At 44.7% G+C, this 21,484-nt stretch overlaps 1 protein-coding gene across 2 annotated transcripts in view; it reads right to left on the bottom strand.

Moving 5' to 3' along the window:
- Nucleotides 1-16,646, bottom strand: part of LHFPL6 (LHFPL tetraspan subfamily member 6) — a 138,012-nt gene extending 121,366 nt beyond the window's left edge. The window contains exons 1-2 of one of the 2 annotated variants that reach the window (XM_088051532.1): nucleotides 16,395-16,646; nucleotides 13,419-13,976 (exon numbers count right to left, since the gene is read on the bottom strand). In XM_088051532.1, the coding sequence (XP_087907658.1) occupies nucleotides 13,419-13,803 (385 nt within the window). In that variant the 5' untranslated portion in view covers nucleotides 13,804-13,976; nucleotides 16,395-16,646. The remainder of the gene's footprint in view (nucleotides 1-13,418; nucleotides 13,977-16,394) is intronic. The other variant, XM_005516328.3, reaches the window with a different exon arrangement.
- Nucleotides 16,647-21,484: the final 4,838 nt, after the last annotated feature.

Raw genomic sequence — 21,484 nt, 5'->3', positions numbered from 1 at the left:
CTACAAAGTTCTCTCCTGCAAAGAAGGTGGGGAACTGTCCACAATCTCCAGCTTTCTTGAGGTGTTTAAGAGAAACCTGACTTGTTTCAGGATGCTTAAGTCTGTGTACATTTGGAAACTCTTTGCCGACAAGGGACTGTGGAGACCTTAGAGTGGAGGAAAGCAAGACGTTCCATTAGTAAAACTGAAAAGACAAGAACCAACACCTTCTAAAGGGCATAAGGAAAAGTTTCATTAATTGGAAGTCTCATTCCGAAAATAATTTATGGTCTCCCAAATTTGGCTGCCCTTGTCTTGGCAGTGAGGCACAGATACATTGGTCTCTGAGTCACCTCAAAATGCATAGCTCACTTTTAAGAACTTTTAAGCATCACTTTGAATTAATTTTTAATTAGATACTTTTTAAAATTTTTCTGAGAGACCATAACGCATTCTTTTCGGAAGTTCAGGTTTGGCAGAATGAAAAAGGGCTAGCATTGCAGAGGGGCTGGCACTCTGCAAATAAAGACCTTTTACAGTGCACCTGAAAACCACTTATACTTTGCAAAACCATTTATAGTTGTACAAATTTGCCTAGTATCCATCTGGAGAAAATGTTGCTCTGCTCTGGAGACAAGAGATGCCAGGCCTGTGCTGGGGTGCTTGTCTTGCCTAACCCCACCTACCAAAGACTGAGCATCCAACACTAAAAGGAAAACAGTTGCATTTGCTGTCTGTATTCCTGTGCTCTTGCACACACACACATTTTCCTACCAAACCGACCTCCTCATCTGTTTTTCATAAGGAAACTCACACAGACTTGCTAAGCAGTCTGGGTTGCAGGCTTATCTAACAACCTTGGGTTGTCAATCCAGCAACAGTCCACTAGGTCTGCTTTTAAAAGCAAGCTGTGATTAGCTTGAAGGAAATAAAATTTGTCTCTTACAGCAAGCTCTTCAACTGCACTTTTGACAGTCTTCAATGATACAGAAAGGGAAGGAACTCCTTTTTGCTGTCATATGTGAAAAACACTTGCAAGCTGACCTGGCTTCTCATATACTACTTTTGTACAGAGATTTGCAACAGTGTCTGAATTGTCTTCCCCCACCTGCTCTGCCAAATTATTATGGTACAAGCACTTCGGAAAAAAAAAAGCACAATTGCTTGAAATTACACTGGAGTCAAATGTTGATAAAAAGGTGTCACAGAGGGAATGAAAACTAACTGCTGTGAAATTTAATGAAACCCACTGTGTGCCAAGGGCACAGGCAGCAAAATTGAATTTTAAAAAGTGCCAAGCAGAGAAGCTTGTAATCAGACTAGCCACTATGTTAGATGAGATAAGCAGAATGACTTTTTTCTATCACTAGATCAAAACAGACTGCAATTCTTATGCATGAGATGAAAAGTTACAGTATTTATCTTCCCAGCTTCCTGTGTTCTTAGCACCGGATCTCTGGCTTAATGGCATTAAATGGAATTTGCCATCTCCAGTGTAAGGCTTGTCCAGCCCTCGCATGGTTCTTTCCTGACAGTTTTTATTGCAAACTGTTATGAAAAGAGGAACTAGCTAATCAGAGTTGTTAATGGCTCTGCATAAACTGTCTTCAGCTGTGGTGTCCCCTTCTACATCCTGGGCAATTGAAGTCAATACAGGAGAATAGGACATAGAAGATGATGCCAGTATAGGAGAAGGACTCTGTTCAACAATGTTCACACAGAGAACAGTTGCCAAAGCATCACTCCACTGCAGCCTGTTAAAGAATAATTTTACTCCTTAATTATTATAACAGCATTATTTTGAAACTGTGCTAAGAAAAGCCTGATCTCCCAAACAGAACTGCTTGCAATCACTGTGGGAGTAATCCCTCAAACTCTGGTTAAGGACATGGGACAAAAAAGCAGCCCGTCTTTGTTGGAAACAGCTTCAGTACCTTCATTACTTCAGTTGTTCAGGGGGTTATCAGCAGTCTTAGCTCTGGGCCACACAGAGAGGCTCAGAGTCTACACCTTTACTTCACTGATGAGTTTCAACACTGCAACCCACTTGATATTGTAGCCTGGCCCAAATAGCCAGATTCTCCTTTTAATGGTCTGCTGGTAAAGCTGGAATAGTTTCTGGAGAGAAAGTTTCTAGCAAGAGAGATTTCCAGTACTGAACAAAGTTCTGCAAAGTCACCCATTGTGTTTCTTATAAAAGGATTTCTTATAAAAATGCCCTGACTTTTATCATGACCTCTTGATTTTGCGGAACGTGCCTGTAATGGTTTCGGTTTGTAATGGTAATGGTTTGTCTTGGCTGTAAAGAATTTTATGCCAGTATTTAGTGCTGCTTGTCATGCTTTCACTGCTGTGCCAGAAAAAGAACTTGAAAATCAACAGAATTCCTTGAAATCTAAAATACACTATAGCACAGAAGCCTTAAGTTTCCTATTTTCTTGTGCATAACCCACACCACATCTGAAATACCCTCTGCAAGTCACTAGTACTGAAGAATCCATCTGTCTGCAGGTAGGGCAAGTGGAACTTTACAAGGAGGTGAAGTTCCTCTCTCTTCACAGCCCCCTCCATCCCCACTTCCCCTGCTTCCCTACCCACACCTCCCCCTGCCTCTGACTTCTTCCTCTGCTCATACCCTTCTGAGGATGCAGTTGAAGTAAAAGAGCTTTTAGGGGAATAAAGGTCATCTGAATTTTACCCCTGAAAGTAGTACATTTGTAATTTGTTACTAAGTGAACATTTAGAGGTCTCCCTTTACTTACTCCTCTACAAAGCACAAAAGAAATGAGTCAGCATGAGTTCCCATCATATTAAAAATGAAATTAACCCAAAACTCCTTCAATGTCCCCATTTGACTTTGTTTCAGTGAAAGCAGGACTTCTTTGGAGCAGCAGCAGCCTCTGCCTTTTCCTCTATCACAATAGTTTCAAAGTTTCCCTACATTATAACAACTGTAACAAAGGCAACATGGTACACCTGGAAATGTTTGTACAAATTTGCCAGACAGATTGTACTAATCTCCAAATGACATTCAAAGCTCATAGTCATGCAGCAGCACCGGGCTGAGTCAGAGCAAATTTTGAAACAAATAAATTTTGTCTCACAGATACACTCACAAAGGTCCCTCAACATCACTCTACATGGTCTCTATAAATTCCCAAACAAAGCACTTTTTAGTACATCCTAGTAACCATTTCTAGTGATTGGCATTCAGCTGTATTGTGCCTGACCTGAACAACTTCCAATGCCCTGAATACCAAGTTTGTTCTCAATTTAAAAAAAAAATAGAAGTATTCATAAATAGGCTTTCATTTGGCTGCAGACTTGGACAAAAACCTGAACTTGTGAAGAAATCAGTCAGTGCACTACTCAAAAATTGTAAGGCCATTTCTTGTACATCACCATGCTAGCAGGTTTCATATCCTTTCACAGGGTGCTGTATTTCAGAAGCAGCTTCTGTTATTCCAGATTGACCATTCTTGGCTTTATCTCAATATTTTCTCCAACTCCACATCACTTTGCATTTATTGGAAAATAATAAATTTTCTGTTCTTCTCAAATCAACAATACCAATTTATATTACAGAGGCATCTTTATTGGGAAACAATGCAAGACAACTGAACTATCCGACTGCAAAAGAAAGGGTCAAATCTTTATGATATAAGCTGTATAGTGTTTATCAGAATTCTGTATTTTCTGCTTAATTCTCTCTGAATTTTTTTGGATTCTGCTAGAAGATAAAATAACAATTATTTCTAATAAGTAATTGTTTAGGTTTTCTTTCACTATAATTTTTCTTCATATTCCTATAGACTACTGCCAAGCTTACATAAAAGTCTGTTTGCCTAGTAAAGAACTGTACCTGCAAATCAATTCAAAGTGGTCATTCCTCATGAAAGATTGGGGCTTATCAGGCTTAAGCAAGAAAATGTAGACTCAGCTCATGGTACAGCAATCCTCTCAAGAAAGAGTTCTGTTCTAAGGTGTTAGTCCTGATGCAATTAATATTCCATATGTGGGGAATTAGATAGAATCTGGTATTCCATGAAGGCCTCTGCACTGCCACACAGCAGCAAAACCTCCTTCAAATCCTTCTAATCACAATAGGTAGCAATGGCCCTGAGCTCCAGATCCTCTCTTCCCCTGAGTCCCATTGCAGAATACTGCTGTTGATTTCAACAGAAAAGACAGTCTGGAGGGGAAAAGAAGCCTCTGTTCTCAGATGTACCTGTGACATCAGGGGACTGACAGTGGAACAAACAATGTAAAGGAGATCTAATCAAGCCTAGTGAATCAGCCTTACCAGCAGCATTGTCAGGGTGCAGTGACCATGCCAAATTTTCATGCCTGGGAAGATAAAGGACAGCTTCTAGAAGGGATCTGCCAAATGCAATATTGCCCCTCTGACCCGTGATGTCAAGGAGAGGATCCTTTCTTGGTTCTCTGTGACTTAAGGCCCTCTTCATATGATGTGAATGCCGCTTAGGACCTCGCACTTGTGCAGAACTAAAAGCTTAACATCACTGAAGTCAACAAAGGTGTTCCACAGAGACAAAGGAAATCCTTGAGCAGAAAGCCAGCCACCATGATGGTCACCATAAGCTAAGCAGCTGTGGTTGGAGTTTTGGTTGTACAAATACATCCTGTATTTATTAATTACACCATATTCCTTCCTAACTGCTCACTTCATGGAATCGAAACACTGGATGATCTTGAGTTCCACGCCTCAATTCCCTGAAATGATGGTGTTTGAAAACTGCCTTATTTTACTTTGTGAAGCCAAAGTCATTAGAAGGTAAAAATGTGTATTGGAGAAGCAAAAGGATGTGAGCAAGGAAAGGAAAATACACGTTGAATACTATGAAAAAAAATTCCATGTGGAATGCATAGTAAGCTGAGTTTCCTAAGTGAAATATGAAAAAAATACAAATTACATAGACATTTAACACCAGACTGGACAAAATCCTGGAAAATATACCATTGGGAACAATTCTGGCCTGTCAATAGGACATATGACTTCACTTGCACTGGAAAATATTGAAACATTTTGATGCCTAAATGCATTTCACAGCAATATTCAAATATCCATTGAAATATCTCAGGAAGTGAAACAAGCCAGATCTTTCAATGCAGAAACAAAATTTCTAACTCTAACCGAGATCCTTCTCTATCAACACAAATGTAAAGGATCTGAAATGAAGTACCTCTGAATTTACTCTGACTCCGCACCAGAAAAATAGATTATTTGGTCCCCTGCCTGATGTCTTCTGAAGTTTCATTAGGTTACACAAGCAAAACCTTTTGAAATGAAAAGTGTCACAGAACTGCTGAGCACCATTGTTTCTTTCTAATAAAAGAAGGGATAAAAAAAGCAGGAAGACTGAACTTCATTCTACAGATAAATAAAACAGCACTGTGGGACTTCTTTAGATCAAAAATTCTGTTCTTAATGCAAAATTCTGATTAAAAGCAACACAGCTGCAGCAATATTCAAAACATCACTTTTATATTCAACATTAATAAGACAACAAGAGAAGAGATTCTTCCCAGTATTTTAGTAACTTTTTTTTTTTTTTTTAATACATCAGCATTTCCATTTTAAATGTGCTTCCAAAGCACCTAAAATCTTACTTGCAGAATTTGCTCCAGGCTTAAACTCTGCATGGGACTTTTTCTTCCTCTGTATTTAGTCAAAATTTATATTAGGATCAAATATAATTTTTAAAAAACCAAAATGAATATGTATTCAAAACAATTCAGTATAAACAAGTTAATTCACTGGGGAAGCTCTTCAAGAAGAAAGTCATCATGAGAACCACACCCATTTTAGACTAATGTCAAATCCAATAATCCTAGAATAGAAATAGTGATGTAATTTGTACCAAGTGTCACTGACTTCAAAGGACACACAGAAATTTGCAGCCTGTAAGGGCCCTGATGCTTTCTTAAGAAGATTTTGAAACACCAGAAGAGTTTCAACTGCCATGGTGTTCTCAACCACCATCTGAAGTGGTTGAGAACAGAATTAAAAAACTAAGACAAGTATGAAAGCTACTCTCCACATCATTTTTCTTCTTCAAGTTACGTCTCCTCTGTTTCAGCAGCATTACAACCCCTTGCCTGTTCTGCACTGCTTGCAGCCTTGCTGGCAGGGATGGCCTCCTCAGAGCTACTGATTCGGCACCTTAGGATCAGTAATGTTTATTACTGATCCTTCCTTGCTGACCTGTTCTGTTAAAATTGTCGGTGTTAGCTTAAATAGCAAACTTTGCTAAGCAGGTTTCCTTCAGCGAGACTCTACGGAAAATCTCACAAAAACCTGTGCTGTTAGATCTGCAGGGGCAGCAGCCTTTAGCAAGGCTGCAGTGGGAACTTCTGTGACCAAGGTGAAGGCAACTATGCAAAATATACAGGATCTAAGTGTGCACCTTTCTTTTACCTCTTTCAGGTAAGTACATGCTAGCTTGGATTCCCTACCAGTCAGACCTGATGGCCCATGCATTCAGGAAAGATTCAAGTAATACAAGTCTCTATCTAATTAAGAGAATAGGAATCTAAGTAATGTCCTTTATAAACAGACAGAGGACATATATTGCACTGGTTCTTATATTACATTCAGGCTTCAATCCTGAATTTGTCTTATATTTTAACTCCAATCTGAATACAGCAGAGAGAGAGCTGGCTTATCTTCAATAAAACATATGCTACAGTAAGATAATTTCACTGTCTAAATTCCCTTGTCCTGAACATCTTCCCAAACATCTTCCTTGCCTTACTTATTCTGTACTCCAAATCTAAATCCAAGAATTTGTCTGTATGCTGTACCACAGTATGTGAAGGCACCTTGTAAGAGGTAAAAACTGAACACATGCACAAGCAGTCATAGGATTTAGTTTAGCAAGTCAAAGTCTAGCTGAAAAGAGATGAAGCTGCAAAACTAAACACTGCATTTAATCCTTTGGTGGATGGCTAGAGAAAACTGGAGAAAGAGCTAGTGTGAAACACACCAGCTACAAAGCAGCTTCTATACAGGTTGTTCTGGTAAAGAAACCACAACAAAGCACAGCTTAAATGGATTAAAATCAACCTAAGTGTTGGATCTTAAGAGGAAAAAAAAAAGACAAAATATTCCTTGAGAAAACATAATTTCATAATGATATATTCTTGGTGCTATATTTTTAAAATTTGCATTAATGATCTGGAAGAAAAGAAGTGAGAGTAACTCACTACTGGAACAACTTATGGAGATCAGGCTCTTATCGAACTTAATTAAATTCTGACCAGAAGTTTTTTTTCTCAGAGATGCACTCTAGTTCAAATTGAAATTACATGAAGGCTGTCCTATGACCCATGCTACTGCAGACCTCAGACTAGGCAGTCACAGTGTTCTCTGCAGACTTTATTATTGCTGAATCAATGATCCTTCGACATGACACACAATCACTCACTAGCAACTTTTAACAGTGTTGTTTTCACTGTTTTCTTCTGTCACCTTGGTGAGCCTTTGGACGTTCATCTGCCTCTCCTGCGGTGTCTGTATGTGCACACATATTCTGGATTGGTACCCAGCCTGAAGTTTGTCTTTGTTTAGGATGAGGATTGTCCTGTGATGTGTTTACAGGAGCACAGCAAAGTCACTGAAGTTTTGCATCCAACGAGAGGAAGGTGTGACAAAACAGCCCTGAACAGCTGACTTGCACTTGAAGAAGAGGCCTCGGTGTTTGACAGAAGCAATGCTGCTCCCTTGCCTCTCCCCAGCAGTCAGCCATTCAAAAAATATTTTTAGGCTGAAGAGGATGAAATAACTAAAAGGCCATTTTTGCATTTTTTTCAAAAATGTCTGGGTTTTGTACAGGAATATGTACATATGGGGGAAAAGATGGAATTGCTTGGGAGAATCACAAGAGTCTGGGGCCACTGTTTTCTTGATAGAAGTCTCTTGACCATCTCAGATCTTCTCTGCTCCTGTGAGGCTTTTCTCAGTTACATTTTCTCCCTATAGGCAGAAAATTACGCTGATCTTAGTCTTCCAGGCAGAAAGCAGAAAGCTTCACTTGAGCTGTCAGATGAAATAATGGTTACTGGTCAGTGCCTTTTCCTTCAGCTCCACAAAAACCTTTCCCAGAAGTTTTTAGTTCCTGTAGTCAACTGGAATCTCTCTTTCCAAAGCCCCTTTCTTAGCCTCAGAAACAAGACTGCTTTGTTCCCCTTGAGCCCCAGAGCTGTCTTTAACTGTCGGCTACATTTCTTGGAACACCACTTCAGTGCCTCCACCTCTCCTAAGAACCACTTCTTACTTTTCTAACTGCTCCCCCAAGCAAACCCTTTGAGAGAAAGCTTCTCAACATGACCCCACAAGGCCACAACCTCATGTTCTTTCCTCCTCTGTCCCTTACGTTTTAGTATCATCTCACCTGCAAAGTCATATTCGGCCATTAATATGAAAACAACTTGCAGATTTCGTTTGGATCTGTCTCTTTAAAATCTTTAGCCCAAAATCACAAAGGCTTTCCATGAGATTTCATCACAGACAACACAGAACCAAAACATCAGCCCACTCAACATTCTCCTCATCTTGAGGGATCGGTCTTTATTTTTCTGCCCTCTGCACCCAGCAAACACTTGTCCTGAGCACCTTATGGGTTATGGAAAATATTATGGCCTCTATTGGCACAGAACAGTTGAATAAGGATTCTCCAGCAATTTCACAGAGTGCTGAGAGCATTTTTCATATGGCCACATTTTGTTTTCTGAGACAAAATCAGAAGTTGTTAGGAACTGTGTCCCTTTTTTCTCAAATAACCAAATGCTCCTTTTACCACCCCCTGTTCCAAGAGGCCTCCAGATCTTTTAACCAGCAATTTCAAGGACCATAGTTTTGAGAGTTTCAGCACTTCCACAAGACATAAGGGAAACAAGACAGACAAATAAGGAGAGGAGGAGTAGACGCTGCTGAAAACTTTTCTCATTTAACAAAGGGAGTAGCAAAACTTGTGCTTCATTAGAGTCAATCAATGAATACTAAAGATGACAGTCAACATGGCAGCTACATGGCTGCCCCATAATTATGGGAACGGTTCACTTCTCACACGGCACTTAGAATCAGGGCCATAGTGTCAGGTTCAGAGAGGTGTCTCAGCTAGCAGATTGTTCCACGTTCTATTCCCTCGGATCCATACTCTGAGCTTGGTTTAGCTGTTCTACACAGAAAAAGGGAGTCCTGAGCTAGTGAAGATTTCATTCCCGTGTGCTGACCACTCTAATGAACAGCTTCACCTTGCCAGCATAATGCTCTTTAAATTGACCATCCTTGCAGTACTTGTGCCTTTTGATCCACTGCCTCTCATAAAACTGGCTAACCTTTAAGTTCATTATGTTCTTAAAAATACCACTATGTTCTTAAAATCATTGCTCTGCATTTAGAGAGTGAACCTATTCACCAAATTAGTATGTCATATCTGAGCTACCTACCTTCAAATATCTAGCTTCTCCATTTAAGTGGAATTGACTTGCTACAGCACAATGAAAAGAAGATCAATAATTACAGACTCCAATTTGCCATAGATTTGTTAAACTTCACTCCCTGCTGTCATATCCTCAATAGTTATGGTCAAAGCTACATCCTCACAATCTTTTCTAGCTACATTATATATGTCTCAGTCTTCCAAACATACAAAGGAAACCAGCTGGGAACACTGCACTTTATGTTAGCAGTGAAGACTGTATCCATCTACATGACTGTGCCCTCAAGAGGTTACAGACAGCATAACTCTCACCTCAGTTGTCATTTCTTTGAAGCAGTCCAAGAGACATATTCAGGAAGACTCCTGAGAAACCGTAACAGCAGTTTGCCAGCTGTGGACTGCAGACCACTGATGTCCACTGCAGAAAAGACTGGCCTTGGGGAGTTGGACACTTGTCACCTACCACCAAATTGCCTTAGAAGAAGCTAAAAGTGTTGTTTTTCATGCAATTTCTGTAATGGCTACAGAGCTGCCACATGTAATCATGCATGGGAAAGGAAGTGGCTTCCACAATTGCAAATGGCAGGAAAAGTCTATGATGAAGTCTTTCTAGCTGGAACAGAAACTCGACATGTTTCATCCCAGAGTCACCTTAAAATATATGTATACTCTTAGGCAGGATCATCTGAAATAGCAAATACAAACTAAGTACATAGGATCAAGCAATATCCAAAGAGACATTCTGACTCTGCCTAGATCTGCAATTTCTTGCAGGTTCTGCCATTCAGTTTTTATCAGAAGAGCAGATTTATGGTAAAAGCACTCATGAATAATTCACTCCTTTGAGCTGCCACATGTAACTTGGGGAAATCCCAGCTATAAAACCTTGGCACCATTTAGCTAGCACAAGCTGCAGTACTTTTTTACAGGTGTAAAAAACTGACCTACTTGGAGTTATTCCTCTTTCACAGTGCTAGAAGAAAAGGATCAGGCTGTTTGCTTACCACCTCTGGTAAACAAACCTCTCTGCCACATCTTCATAGCAGTAAAAAAGCTTCTAGTGTTGGACTAAGTTTTAGCTTTGGCTCACCACAGCTTCAGTGGCTTGCACATCTCCCCTGCTCTTGGGCCTCCCATAATAATCCATTATCTGTTGGCTTACTTCCTCCTCAAGTCCATGTTTTTAAATCATGTTGAGAAACTTACTTGGATCCTAAACAAAAGGAACACAAGTAAAGCCATAAACCAGCTACACTGAATTTGTCTTTATGCTGGTTTCTAACTTCAAGAGAAATACGATTTATTCCAACACTCATCCTCTGGAACAAGAGCCCCAGCAGGCTATGGGTGCAGATTCCTCAGACAAAAAAAGAAAGTGAAACCATTTAGCCATCTCCCTGTCATAACGCAGAGGCTGAATTAATAGCATCACTCAGTGGCTGCTTATTTTCCTAGGCTTTTCGTTATATAAAGCTAGATGAAAGTTCTTCTTCACAATTAAAAAGAAAATTTATAAAAGTTTTATTTCATTAGATCTCTAAGTGGAGACCAACTAAAATGACAATCACTGCCACCAAGCCACATTCAAAGCCCACGTCACGGTATACAGCTACACCTACAACTGCATTACAGGGAACAAAGAGCTGCCATTCCCTGTTTGTAAATAAGGTGAACAGCTCACAGCTATCTTGACATAAAATAAGATAATAATTATAGTGCCTAAGTTAGACATCTGAGTAAATGTAGTCATGTCATTTAAACAATTAACCTACACTGATTTATAGCAACTAAGGATCTGATGAGGGATGTAAGAAACTTGTCTTTACCCTAATATGTCCCTTCAATTTATCCAAATTACTGTCTTTCACCACCTGGCCTCTCCCTTGTGCCCCACAGTTAGGTTTTAAGCAGGTTAAAAAATGACGGTCCTCACTTTGGTCTTTTCTTACACACTTCCAGCAGTGCTGATTGAAATGTGAGACAACCATAAAAGCCAGAAGAAGGGAAAATCAGACATGCTGCATAACTAATTTCTGAACTGTAAGCAAAGTTGTTGTCAATTTTCATTTCATATCACAGGTTCACATTTCTTTGAATTGCCACCTACTGAGAACAAGCACTACATGCTCATGCCCTTCTAGGCAGGATGCTGCCTGGTCAGCTTGGACAAGCTTCAGGGGTTGCCATGGTGTGTGGTCTGAAGGAGCCTCTCACTCCTTGTCCAGGAGTCACCATCCTGCCTCAGAGAAGGATGCACACCTTCAGCTCACGCCAGTGTCACGAGGAGCAGGGTTCCTCCTGCATCCCCCGGCCATATTCCCACTGCTGAAGCTGCTGTGTTTGCTGGGGTGGTTGTAAGCAAACAGCTGTAAGCTCCTTGCCATCTCTATTCCACAGGCTCATGGGGGAGCACGGTCACGAGACAGGGGCCAAATGCAAATTAAAACCAGATGAGGTGAGACAGCAGTTGGAAAGAGGGGGTGGTTAAAGCCTGTGACAGCTCCAAGTGAAAATAGTCAGACAAAGCGGGTTTGCAGATTGTCACTGAACTGAGAACCTCCTCCACCCCCAACTGCCTGGCTGGAACTGTATAATGGAGCAGGTTTCAAGAAACCACAGCTCCCAGCAGAGTTAACTCTCCAGCAGCTGCTGCACTTTCAAATTGTCAGACAGATTAAACACAGGAATGCCTGTGGGTCACAAAGCTGAGGGAACGGTATGATGGGGTCAGCTTGCTCTAAAGTGCAGAAACTACTCAAAAAGTTGGAGACAGGACTCTCTGCAGCCAGGAGGGAGTTACATTGGTATCATCTGGCTGAAGGCTTGGCACAGGGCCCTTTCCCAGCCTCAGCTGTCCTCACCAAGCTGGACAGTTAGTGGGGTTTTTGTCTTGTGCTTCCTTAGAAGCTGCAGTCCCAGCATGTAATCAGACTGCCCTTGCAGGGCAAGTGCCTGTTTGGAGGGGAGAGAAACGAGAGTTCCTCTACAGTCCACTCCTTTGGGGAATGAGCCAGGGTACCTGGCTGGGCCTGGATGCTTCAGGGCACCCGAAAAGCTGGCCCCTGCACTGCTTCAGCATCCAAAGCTCAGAGAAACACATTACCTTATGGGGGCAAACACATGGGTGCAGTGGAGCGCCTGCATCAGGCAAAAGTGAGTGCCACTGATCCACATGTCACCGATGACAAGAGGGTGATGATTTACTGGGAAAACTGCCCTGTAAAAAGCATGCCTGTGGATCCTATTTATTGTCTCATACCCTTCAAATAATCTTACAGTTACAAAGACACCACACAATTACAAGTTAGAAAAAGGAGCGGAGGTAATTCTCCCACACACTGTCTAGCCCATGGAGACAACAAACCTGTGGCACCATCAGCAGGCAGTGTGGGTCAGCTAGCCCAGCAGGGCTCCTCCTGGGAGATGGTGGGCCACCTCCACCAGGGTGGATAAACAATCCACACTTCAAACCTGGGCCAAAAGCTTGTTGCCAGATTCGTGCAGCTGCAGAGAGCAGAGCTGGAGGGAGCTCTGCCAGTAATAGGGGTAAGAAGGAGAAAGAGAGGTTGTTCCCACACAACACAGCCTCTCCTCTGCCAAACCACAACACTTCATGTGGATCTGTAGCCCACATGCTTCTCCAGGTACCTCCAACTCAGCTATGCTCTGCTGGAAACTACAACCCACAAAACTGCTGTGAAGATGCTGGCCCACAGAAGTCAACTTGCCATGCAGCTCTCAAAGGTGACAAAATGACCAGACAGGGACTTGAGCACAAGAGAGCACAGGACACTGTGTCTTTGGGCACATTTAGGCAGCCACACAAGCAGCTCAGTTGTTGAGGGAGCCAAGTGGTCTCCCTCACTAGGAAAAAGTTTGAATCATCCCCTTCTCTTCCCAAAGTGTCAGGAGAGTCTTAACATGAGCAAACAGATATCCTGGACATGCCCATCCTCTCTCCACAAGAGCACTTACCCCCCAGGAACTGGATGCCTCCTGCCACCCTGCCCACAGTCCTGGAGATGAGCTCGGACACACAGCAGCCCATGAGCGCAGTCAGGGCCACCAAGAGAAGCAGCCCGCAGCCCAGGCCCGTCACCACCGTGCAGATCCTCCACTCGGCGCTCGGGATGGCCTGGAAGGAGGCATAGCGGCCACACTGCTCCACCATCACGGTCATCTGGCGGCTCTCATCCCGCACCGGGTAGGAACACCTCCGGAAAGTGCCGAAGGAAACAGACTTCTCCAGCTGAGACCCCAAGAGCCAGTAGGGCATGAAGAAGCCAACACAGGAGGCAGCAGCGCAGAGGAAGGAGAGGAAGGCCCAGACAACGCCGGCACAGGTGAGGCTGGAGGCCATCTTTGTATCTGATCCAAGACCCCTCACGATGGGAAGACACAAAAGTAACTGTATTTTAGAGGAGCTTTATGGATAATCCAGAATCTCTCAGCCTTGACAAATCCTCACACTGGGAGAAGCTTGAATCCTAACAACCAGGGGAATATTTCCTCCCATCATGAAGTCAAAGGTCCCTAATTAAATAACAAAACACAAAAAAGGAAAAAAATACAAGTTCAGTAACACTGACATTAGAAAAAAGTATTTGTCTGCTAGAGTGCTTTTCCTTCCTAGAAGACTTCTGAATAAGACATGTCACTTTTCTGTCCTACCCTTGCAAGCAGACCCTACAATTGCTCTCAGTACACCAGCTCTTGTGGCCGGCAGCCCAGCTGCCACAGGCTGCTGTGCACATCCAGGAATGCTCTGCAGCCACCTTCAGGGGCTCCCTGTGAACTTGCCTCACTTTCCTCCACTCTAAGTCCCGATCTTTCCAATACCGATAGAAAAAATAGACGAGGTCTTGCTTATCCTTAGTTAGCCAGACCTTCCTCCTGCAATGCCTGCAGAACATACTTCACTTTACAGATGTTCCTGCAGCTTCAGTGCAAAACCAACCACAGCGGCTAAGGCATTTCAAGATCAGACTCTTGTGACACAAGAGTAAAACTTATTAACACACTCCCAAAAGAAGTGACATTTTTTCCAGCACTCTAAGTTGCTTTGCATCCCTGTGCAAAAGGAGCCTTTTACCACTTGATGTCCCAAAGTGCCAGGAATCCAATCTCCAGGTGGGCTTCTAGTAAGCAAAGATATTGCCACATCTTTTGGATTCACCCCTACACAACCTCAAGGAGAACACAATTAAAACACAGAGGCATCTCTTAATATTCCTGCTTGCATTCAGCCCAGCTCTTCTTTGCCTCTTCCCAGCTCAAACACAGAAGCCATAACCCCTTTGTATCCTTCTCAGACAACCTCTAACCTGTCAGCTCAGTATCAGTGTGCCCAAGTGTGTTTGACTGTCACAGAAATCTGCGTGCTGTTCCCAGAGGCTGGGGGTCTATTTCTCGTTAAATTCATGTTGGATCATTATTCTAACTGCATTTGTAAATTTATGATCATTTCCTCACTGTTGCTGCCAAATTAATTCTGATAGCTATTTACAGGGGCTTTTTCTTCTAAGCATTATTAGACACCAATCAGTGAATCCAATTCATGAAAAGGCAATAAAATGAATACTACTTCAGCACAAGGAGGGAATGTAGAGAAAGTTTGTAAGTGAAATTAGCCATGTGCACTACACGAAAGTTTTGTTTACTTTTAAAACACTAAGAAAATAACGTCTCTTCTATAGTATTAAAAAGGTCTGTGCTTCTACTAAATAAGAGTACGCCTATCTACCCACAGCCTATCCACAGAAATGTCTTTCAACCTGCAAAATGCCAAGCCCCTGGGGATAAAAGCTTGCCAGAGAAGAATGGGGGGGCACCATTTCTTCAGAAGCATCATCTAGAGAAGGATCTTGGCGTGGCAGCAAAAGTCTAAGCCAAAGTGGGTCACAGCACTTAGGGGAGATCATTCCCTATCTCGCAGGAGGTATGGCTGGAAAAAGGGGACAACATGGAGGGTCCCAGGGGTAGGACCCTGCAAATCCTGCGGCTTCAGCGGGGCAGCAGCTTTGGCTGCCCGGAGCCTGCCAGCTCACAGCCTGGGCGCTCTCCCGGGAGGCTGACTCGCCCCTCCGGCCCCGAAACCCCGCTCCCCGCCCTCCAGGAGAAGGAGGGGGCGGCGGAGAGATACGGCTTCCCCCGAGGGAAGGCGGCGGCCGGGAACCAAAACTCGCCGGGGTGATGCCAGGGAAAAACTGCGGGCGAGCGGGCGCAGCGCCCGCGGAGCCAGCCGGGTGTGGGGTGCCGGGTGGGGCGGGCTGAAGTGCAGGGGACCTGGGAGCGGCAGGGGATCAGAGAGGGGCAGGAGACGCGGGAGGAGAAGGAGTTGTGGGAACGGGGGGTCCGAGACGAGCAGAATGGGAAGGAAAGGAGAATGCGGGAGGGGATCAGCTGGAAAGGCAGAGGTGCCGAGAGTGAGGGGAATCTGAGTGCCCAAGAGGACGGAGAGCCGGGAAACTGCGGGGCCGGGAAGGGAGAGCGGTCCGCGGTGGCAGGGAGATACGGGAAGGACGGGGGCCCGGGAGAGGAAGGATTCGGGAAGGCAAGAGGATGAGAGGGCTGGGAATGCGAGCAGGGAAGGGAGTCTAGAGGGTCCGGTGCAACGGGCAAGGGATGCGGCCAGGCTGGGTGTCAGAGCGAGGAACGGGAACGCAGGAAGCAAAGAGGGTCGGGGATGCAGGGGATGTGGCCGTGCAGGGTGGGGAGGGGTCGGGAAGGGAAAGGACGTTCTGAAGGCGTGGGGATCCGGAGTCATACAGGGGATGCAACGTACCGGGAGCGAGGGAAGGCAGAGGTTCGAGAAAGGAAGGGGGTGCAGGGGGTCCGTGAGGGGTAGGGGACTGCGCGAGAGCCGGTGTCTGGAAGGAGCAGGAGCGGCGAGGGTTCCAGGAGTGCCAGGATGGGGGCAGGCGCGGTGCCGGGGAGCGAAGGGCTACTTACGGACACGCCGGCCGTGGAGGCTGCCCGCCGCGGCTGCCGGGAGCACATGTGAGCGGGGCCGGCGGGCGGCGCCCGCCCCAAGCGACTCCACCCGCGGTCCCGGCGCGGAGGCGACGCGGGTACTCGGGGCGGGCGGGACCGGGACCGGGACCGGGAGCCTCCCTAGCCCGGCCCGTCCTTTCCTCCGCACGTTCCTCTCTCTCCGCGTTTGATTCTTCGGGAGGCAGCGCACTCCGCCGCCTCTCCTCCCCCTTCCCCGCCACCGCCTCCCCCGGCGGGACCCGCCGCGGTCGGCGCAGTGGCGGGGCCGCGGATGGGGCCGGGGGCGAGGGGCCGGGCGGCGCGGGGGAGAGGCGAACGGGAGAACGGGGGCGCGTTCCCGAGCCCTCACGGGGCGGGGCGGTGGTCCCGGCCCAGCGGGGTCGCTGCGGGGGTGGGCCCCGACTTCCCGAGCCCGCCCTGCACTGCGACGGGGAGGGGGGGGTGGTCTCGGGTCCCGGGGCCGGAGCGGTGGGTCCCGGGACCAGGTTGGTGCGGGGGTGGCGGGGAGCGCTGCGGCGTCCCCGGGCTCGGCGGCTCAGTGCGCGGTGCAGGGGGCGGTGAAGCCGGAGACGGAGAGGAGGATAGGGCAGAAGAGGAGAAGGAGGGGGAAAGACAGCGAAGAAGTAGTATTTGAAGGAAAAGGGGAAGGCTGTAGACCTTACATGGGAAAATCTCCTGATGATGTGCGTATGATAAGAACTGTGTCTGTCTCTGCATGCGAGCTGCTGATACAGCATTTTGATCGCAACAGTTCCCAAGTTGGTCTAGAGCGAGAGTAAATGTGATCACAGTATTAAGCAGCTCATCCCGGATAGGTTAGGTCAAGCGGAGAGACACGAGCTTCAGCCCTTTCCCAGAGTGTCTTAAGTGGGAAAGTTCTGAGGGAGGATTGTCTTCTGCACAGAGAGCCTCTGAAAGAAAAAGGTATTTCCTATTCTGGTTTTTCCTCTATGTTCAGACGCATGAATATATTTCTCAGATATAAGACAATTTTATGACAGATTTAAATTATGTCAGCAGCAGACATGCAAAACCTCTTTGGTAATGTTTCTTTTACAGTCCTGTCATGTAATTTAAATGCCATTCATTAATATTATTAATGCTAAATGGAAGTGTGGTTTATTGCACTCAGTCTGCATTTACACCATTTAATAATAACAGCAGCTATTTTCAGAATTAAATTGCAAACCTGCTTTATTGTATTTTTAAAATCAGACTTCCAATTTTTTCCCCCACAATTCAAAATCTTAAAATTAGAACATTACTGAAAATGCATATTTTCTCAAGGGATAAGAAATAGATTGGAAAGTATCTAGCATGATGGAGTTTTCCACCCTAACATTTCAAAGGAAATGTGCTACAAAAAATCAAAGAAGTGGGTTAAATATAGGCTGAATTCTAGAATATGTGCAGTAAAATACTCCACAAGGAAGACCATGAAGGCATAACCCCAGAGCAGCCATACCCACAGCTGACTACCCCTAGTCTACATCCACCTAGTGTACATGTATATTAGCAAGTAATGTGGATCAATCTGGTGTTGGATTTCATGGTGTTGAGGCCCTAAATGATTTTCAATAGTTTTTTTTTCTGTTTCACTACAGGCTGGGTCTGTGAACTGAAAGCACCATGAGAACTTAGAACCCATCTGATACACACCTGGCACCTGTCTTTGCTACATCGCTATCCGAATCCACTCTGTGTACTCACCTCTGATGGGTAAAATACAATGTGGTAAGTGAGGATAATCTGGAGGTTCACTTCAAAAGCACGCCCTTGATCCACACCAAAACGTGAAAGTGGATGTGCCCACGGGGTGTTTGACCAAAAAGGAGCAAGTATGACTTTCCCAAAGCTGAGAGTTGGAGCCTTCTCCAAGGCTCTTTTCACTGCTGCACGTAGGGTTATGGTTACATCCAGGGTTAGGGTTATAGCTAGGATTAGGATTATGCCTAGGGTTACGGTTCAGAAAACTACAAAGCCCAGAGCTCCAAGCACACTGCAGCTACAAATGGCATGCCAAGGGGAACAAAAATCTGTCATAACATGGCTCCTTCCATACGTTTCTACTTGGCACCAGACTCAGCCCAAGGTGACTTTCACTGCTTCACCTAGGGTTAGGGTTCCACCTAGGGTTAGGGTTCAGAAAACCACAAAGCTCAGACTTCCAGGGACTGTGCAACTACAGCTAACCTGCCAAAGGGAATACAAGACAGCCACAAAATAGCTTTCTCTATACTTTTTGCTTCGCATCTGACTCAGCCCAAGACTCTTTTCAGTGTTCCACCTAAGGTTAGGGTTACGCCTAAGGATGGGGTTCAGAAAACTACAAAGCCCAGAGCTCCCAGCACAATGCAGCTACAAATGGCATGCCAAGGGGAACAAAAGATGGCTATAACATGGCTCCTTGAATTCCTTTCTGTCTGGCACCAGACTCATCCCAAAGTGCCTTTTACTGCTTCAGTTAGGTTTAGGGTTATGCCTGGAGTTAGGATTATGCCTAGGGTTAGGGTTCAAAAAACTACAAAGTGCAGACCTCCAAGCACACTGCAGCTACAAATGGCATGCCAAGTGGACATAACATGGCTTCTTCCATTCCTTTCTACCTGGCACCAGACTGAGCCCAAGGCTTTTTTAACTGTTCCGATGTCCTGGGGTGACTGTGATGTTAAATTGTGTCCCCATTCATCTGCCTAGCCCAGAAATAAGTTTGTTATCTTTAAAACTTCATCTTTGAGATGAAGAGTAAAAGTGAGTAGAGAAGAATCACCAAGTCTGTTATCAGAGACTGTACTTGCTCCCCCTGCATTCCGGAATGGGGTTTTGACTACAGAACAGACAACAATGGAGAGATTGCCTTTGCTTTGCAGCTAGCAGAAGCAGAGAGGTCTTCCTAGACTGTTTTCTTTCCCTTTTCTTGGAACGGTTCAAGCCTACTCTGAAGGGGGTGTCTGGGGACTCAGGGGAGCACCAGAAGCTTGCACCTGTGGACTACAGGGGGCTTAAGCTGGGCAGTAGCATTTTCCAGTGCCAGAGGGATTGATAACAGAGTGAACACCCACAGGAGGCAGACCCTCTGAATTTGTCATCTCTTCCAAGCAGCAAGAGATTTTGTAATTTGGTATTGTTCATTTTTGTGCTGGATAGTGCTTTGCCTCTTAAATAAACAGTTTTTTTTCTCAGAGAAATCTCTTCCCGAACTGGTTGGGGGTGGGAGGGGCCATGTGAGTTTGCTTCCTAGAGGGGGCCCCTTTAGAGATTTTCTCCCAGTTTTGCCCTAAACCAGGACAAATATATTTATTGGCACCCAACATGAGGCACATGAGAGTGGAAAACCCTGTACTGATTGTATTTAGGTGGCAATTACTCTGTATTGGGAGAAGATAAAGCAGTCTGTAGCCATGCTGTTTGAATAAATAATGTCTTTTGAGGTGGAGGCCTTCATGTGTTTCTGTCTCTAGGCTTTTTTGACGTTTTAATACCTTTATGGTCCCTCAGTTTATTCTCTTATCCAGAAATAGCTCCAGTATTGTCCCTAGCATGTAGCTGTTACAATAGAGGGGCACGGATTAGAATAGCTATTTGGCTTGGCCTAGTGATAATGATTTGTAGGAAGTTTATTAAGGTGCTGGAGTCTGTTCCAGGTATGGATGGTTCATGGTTATGGTTATGCATCCAGTTTGTTAGAGGAGGAACAGAGGATGAGGCTTTTCAGCCTTTCCTTTCCTTCTTCTCCTCTGAATCTGTTACATCACTACTGGAGAATGTTCATTTCCCCCTGAATGTTAAAGAGACCATCTTTCTGGCATTTAATCTGGCAAGTTTCCTCTATATGGTCTGCAGCTTCCCTAGAATGAGGGCTGAGATTTCTAGAAAGACTGATGACACCCCTGACCCAGGCATGGAAAATCCCGAATAGTGTGGAAAATGGGAGAATATGGGCCAAATTCTGAATGCATTTTCTGACCCTATAGTTTGGGACTTTCCACGTGAACAAATTCAGAACCTGTTGGAGTCTGGAATACAGAGTGTGTGCCCTTGTTTCTGATACTTAGTTATAAGATCTAGAAAAACACTGAATTTCATATAATATAATATATTCCAGACTCCAACAAGAACCCAGCTGAGATGGGTTAATACCTGAAAGAGAAGTGTCATGATGACTTCAAATTAAAAAATGTCATTGCAGTAAGCTGGGCTCTGGCATATGCTTATCGTACACTAGATACTGTAGGGCAGCAAACAGGGGAAAAGAGACAGGGAAATAAATCAACAGCTACCCCAGTCGCTCAAGCTGCAGCCAATACCCCAGTTATGAAACTGGTAACTAAACCAGACAGCAAGCCTCAACCAATGGCTGTTGCTACTAGCATGAGAAACAGAAAGTGCACAGACAAGACCAATTGGCCAGTGGATGATGATGATGATGATGATGATGATGATGATGATGATGATGATGACGACGACGATGTGGGAGAAGGACCCCCAACACCTCCTGACATAAAATCAAGAGTCAAAGCAACTGGCACAAAATCAGAGGCTAATATTGAGTCCTTTTCCCTGAAAGACTTTTGTGGCCTAAAGAAGGACTACACTTGACAATTTGATGAATCTATCATCAGTTAGTTAGTCCATCTTTGGGATGCTGCAGGCAAGGCCACAGTTCTGGATGGCACTGAAGCAAGACATTTGGGATCCCTGTCACATGATCCGGTTATCGACCAGGGGATGATGAGGGGGTCTAACCCTCACAGTCTCTGGGCACGGGTCCTGGGAAGTGTAGCACAAAATATCTGCGTAGATGATCTCTACATGCAGCATACAGTGGAAAACCATCGAACAAGGGATCCAACACCTGCAAGAAATGGCAGTGGCAGAGATTGTCTTTTCAGATGACGTAAACACTAGGAATCCAGAGTTGGTGCCATATACATCTGTGATGTGGCGAAAATTGGTACGACTTAGGCCACAAGAATATGCTTCTGCTTTAGCAATGATGAAGTGAGATGACAGGGATGAGACCGTGCTGGATATGGCAAAGAAGCTCC

The sequence above is a fragment of the Pseudopodoces humilis genome, chromosome 2, assembly GCF_049639895.1.
Source record: "Pseudopodoces humilis isolate 2021_Gansu_Grassland_sample_001 chromosome 2, ASM4963989v1, whole genome shotgun sequence".
Classification (NCBI taxonomy): domain Eukaryota; kingdom Metazoa; phylum Chordata; class Aves; order Passeriformes; family Paridae; genus Pseudopodoces; species Pseudopodoces humilis.
The sequence above is the reverse complement of the archived record's forward strand: the minus strand, read 5'-3'. Positions and strand labels throughout refer to the sequence as shown.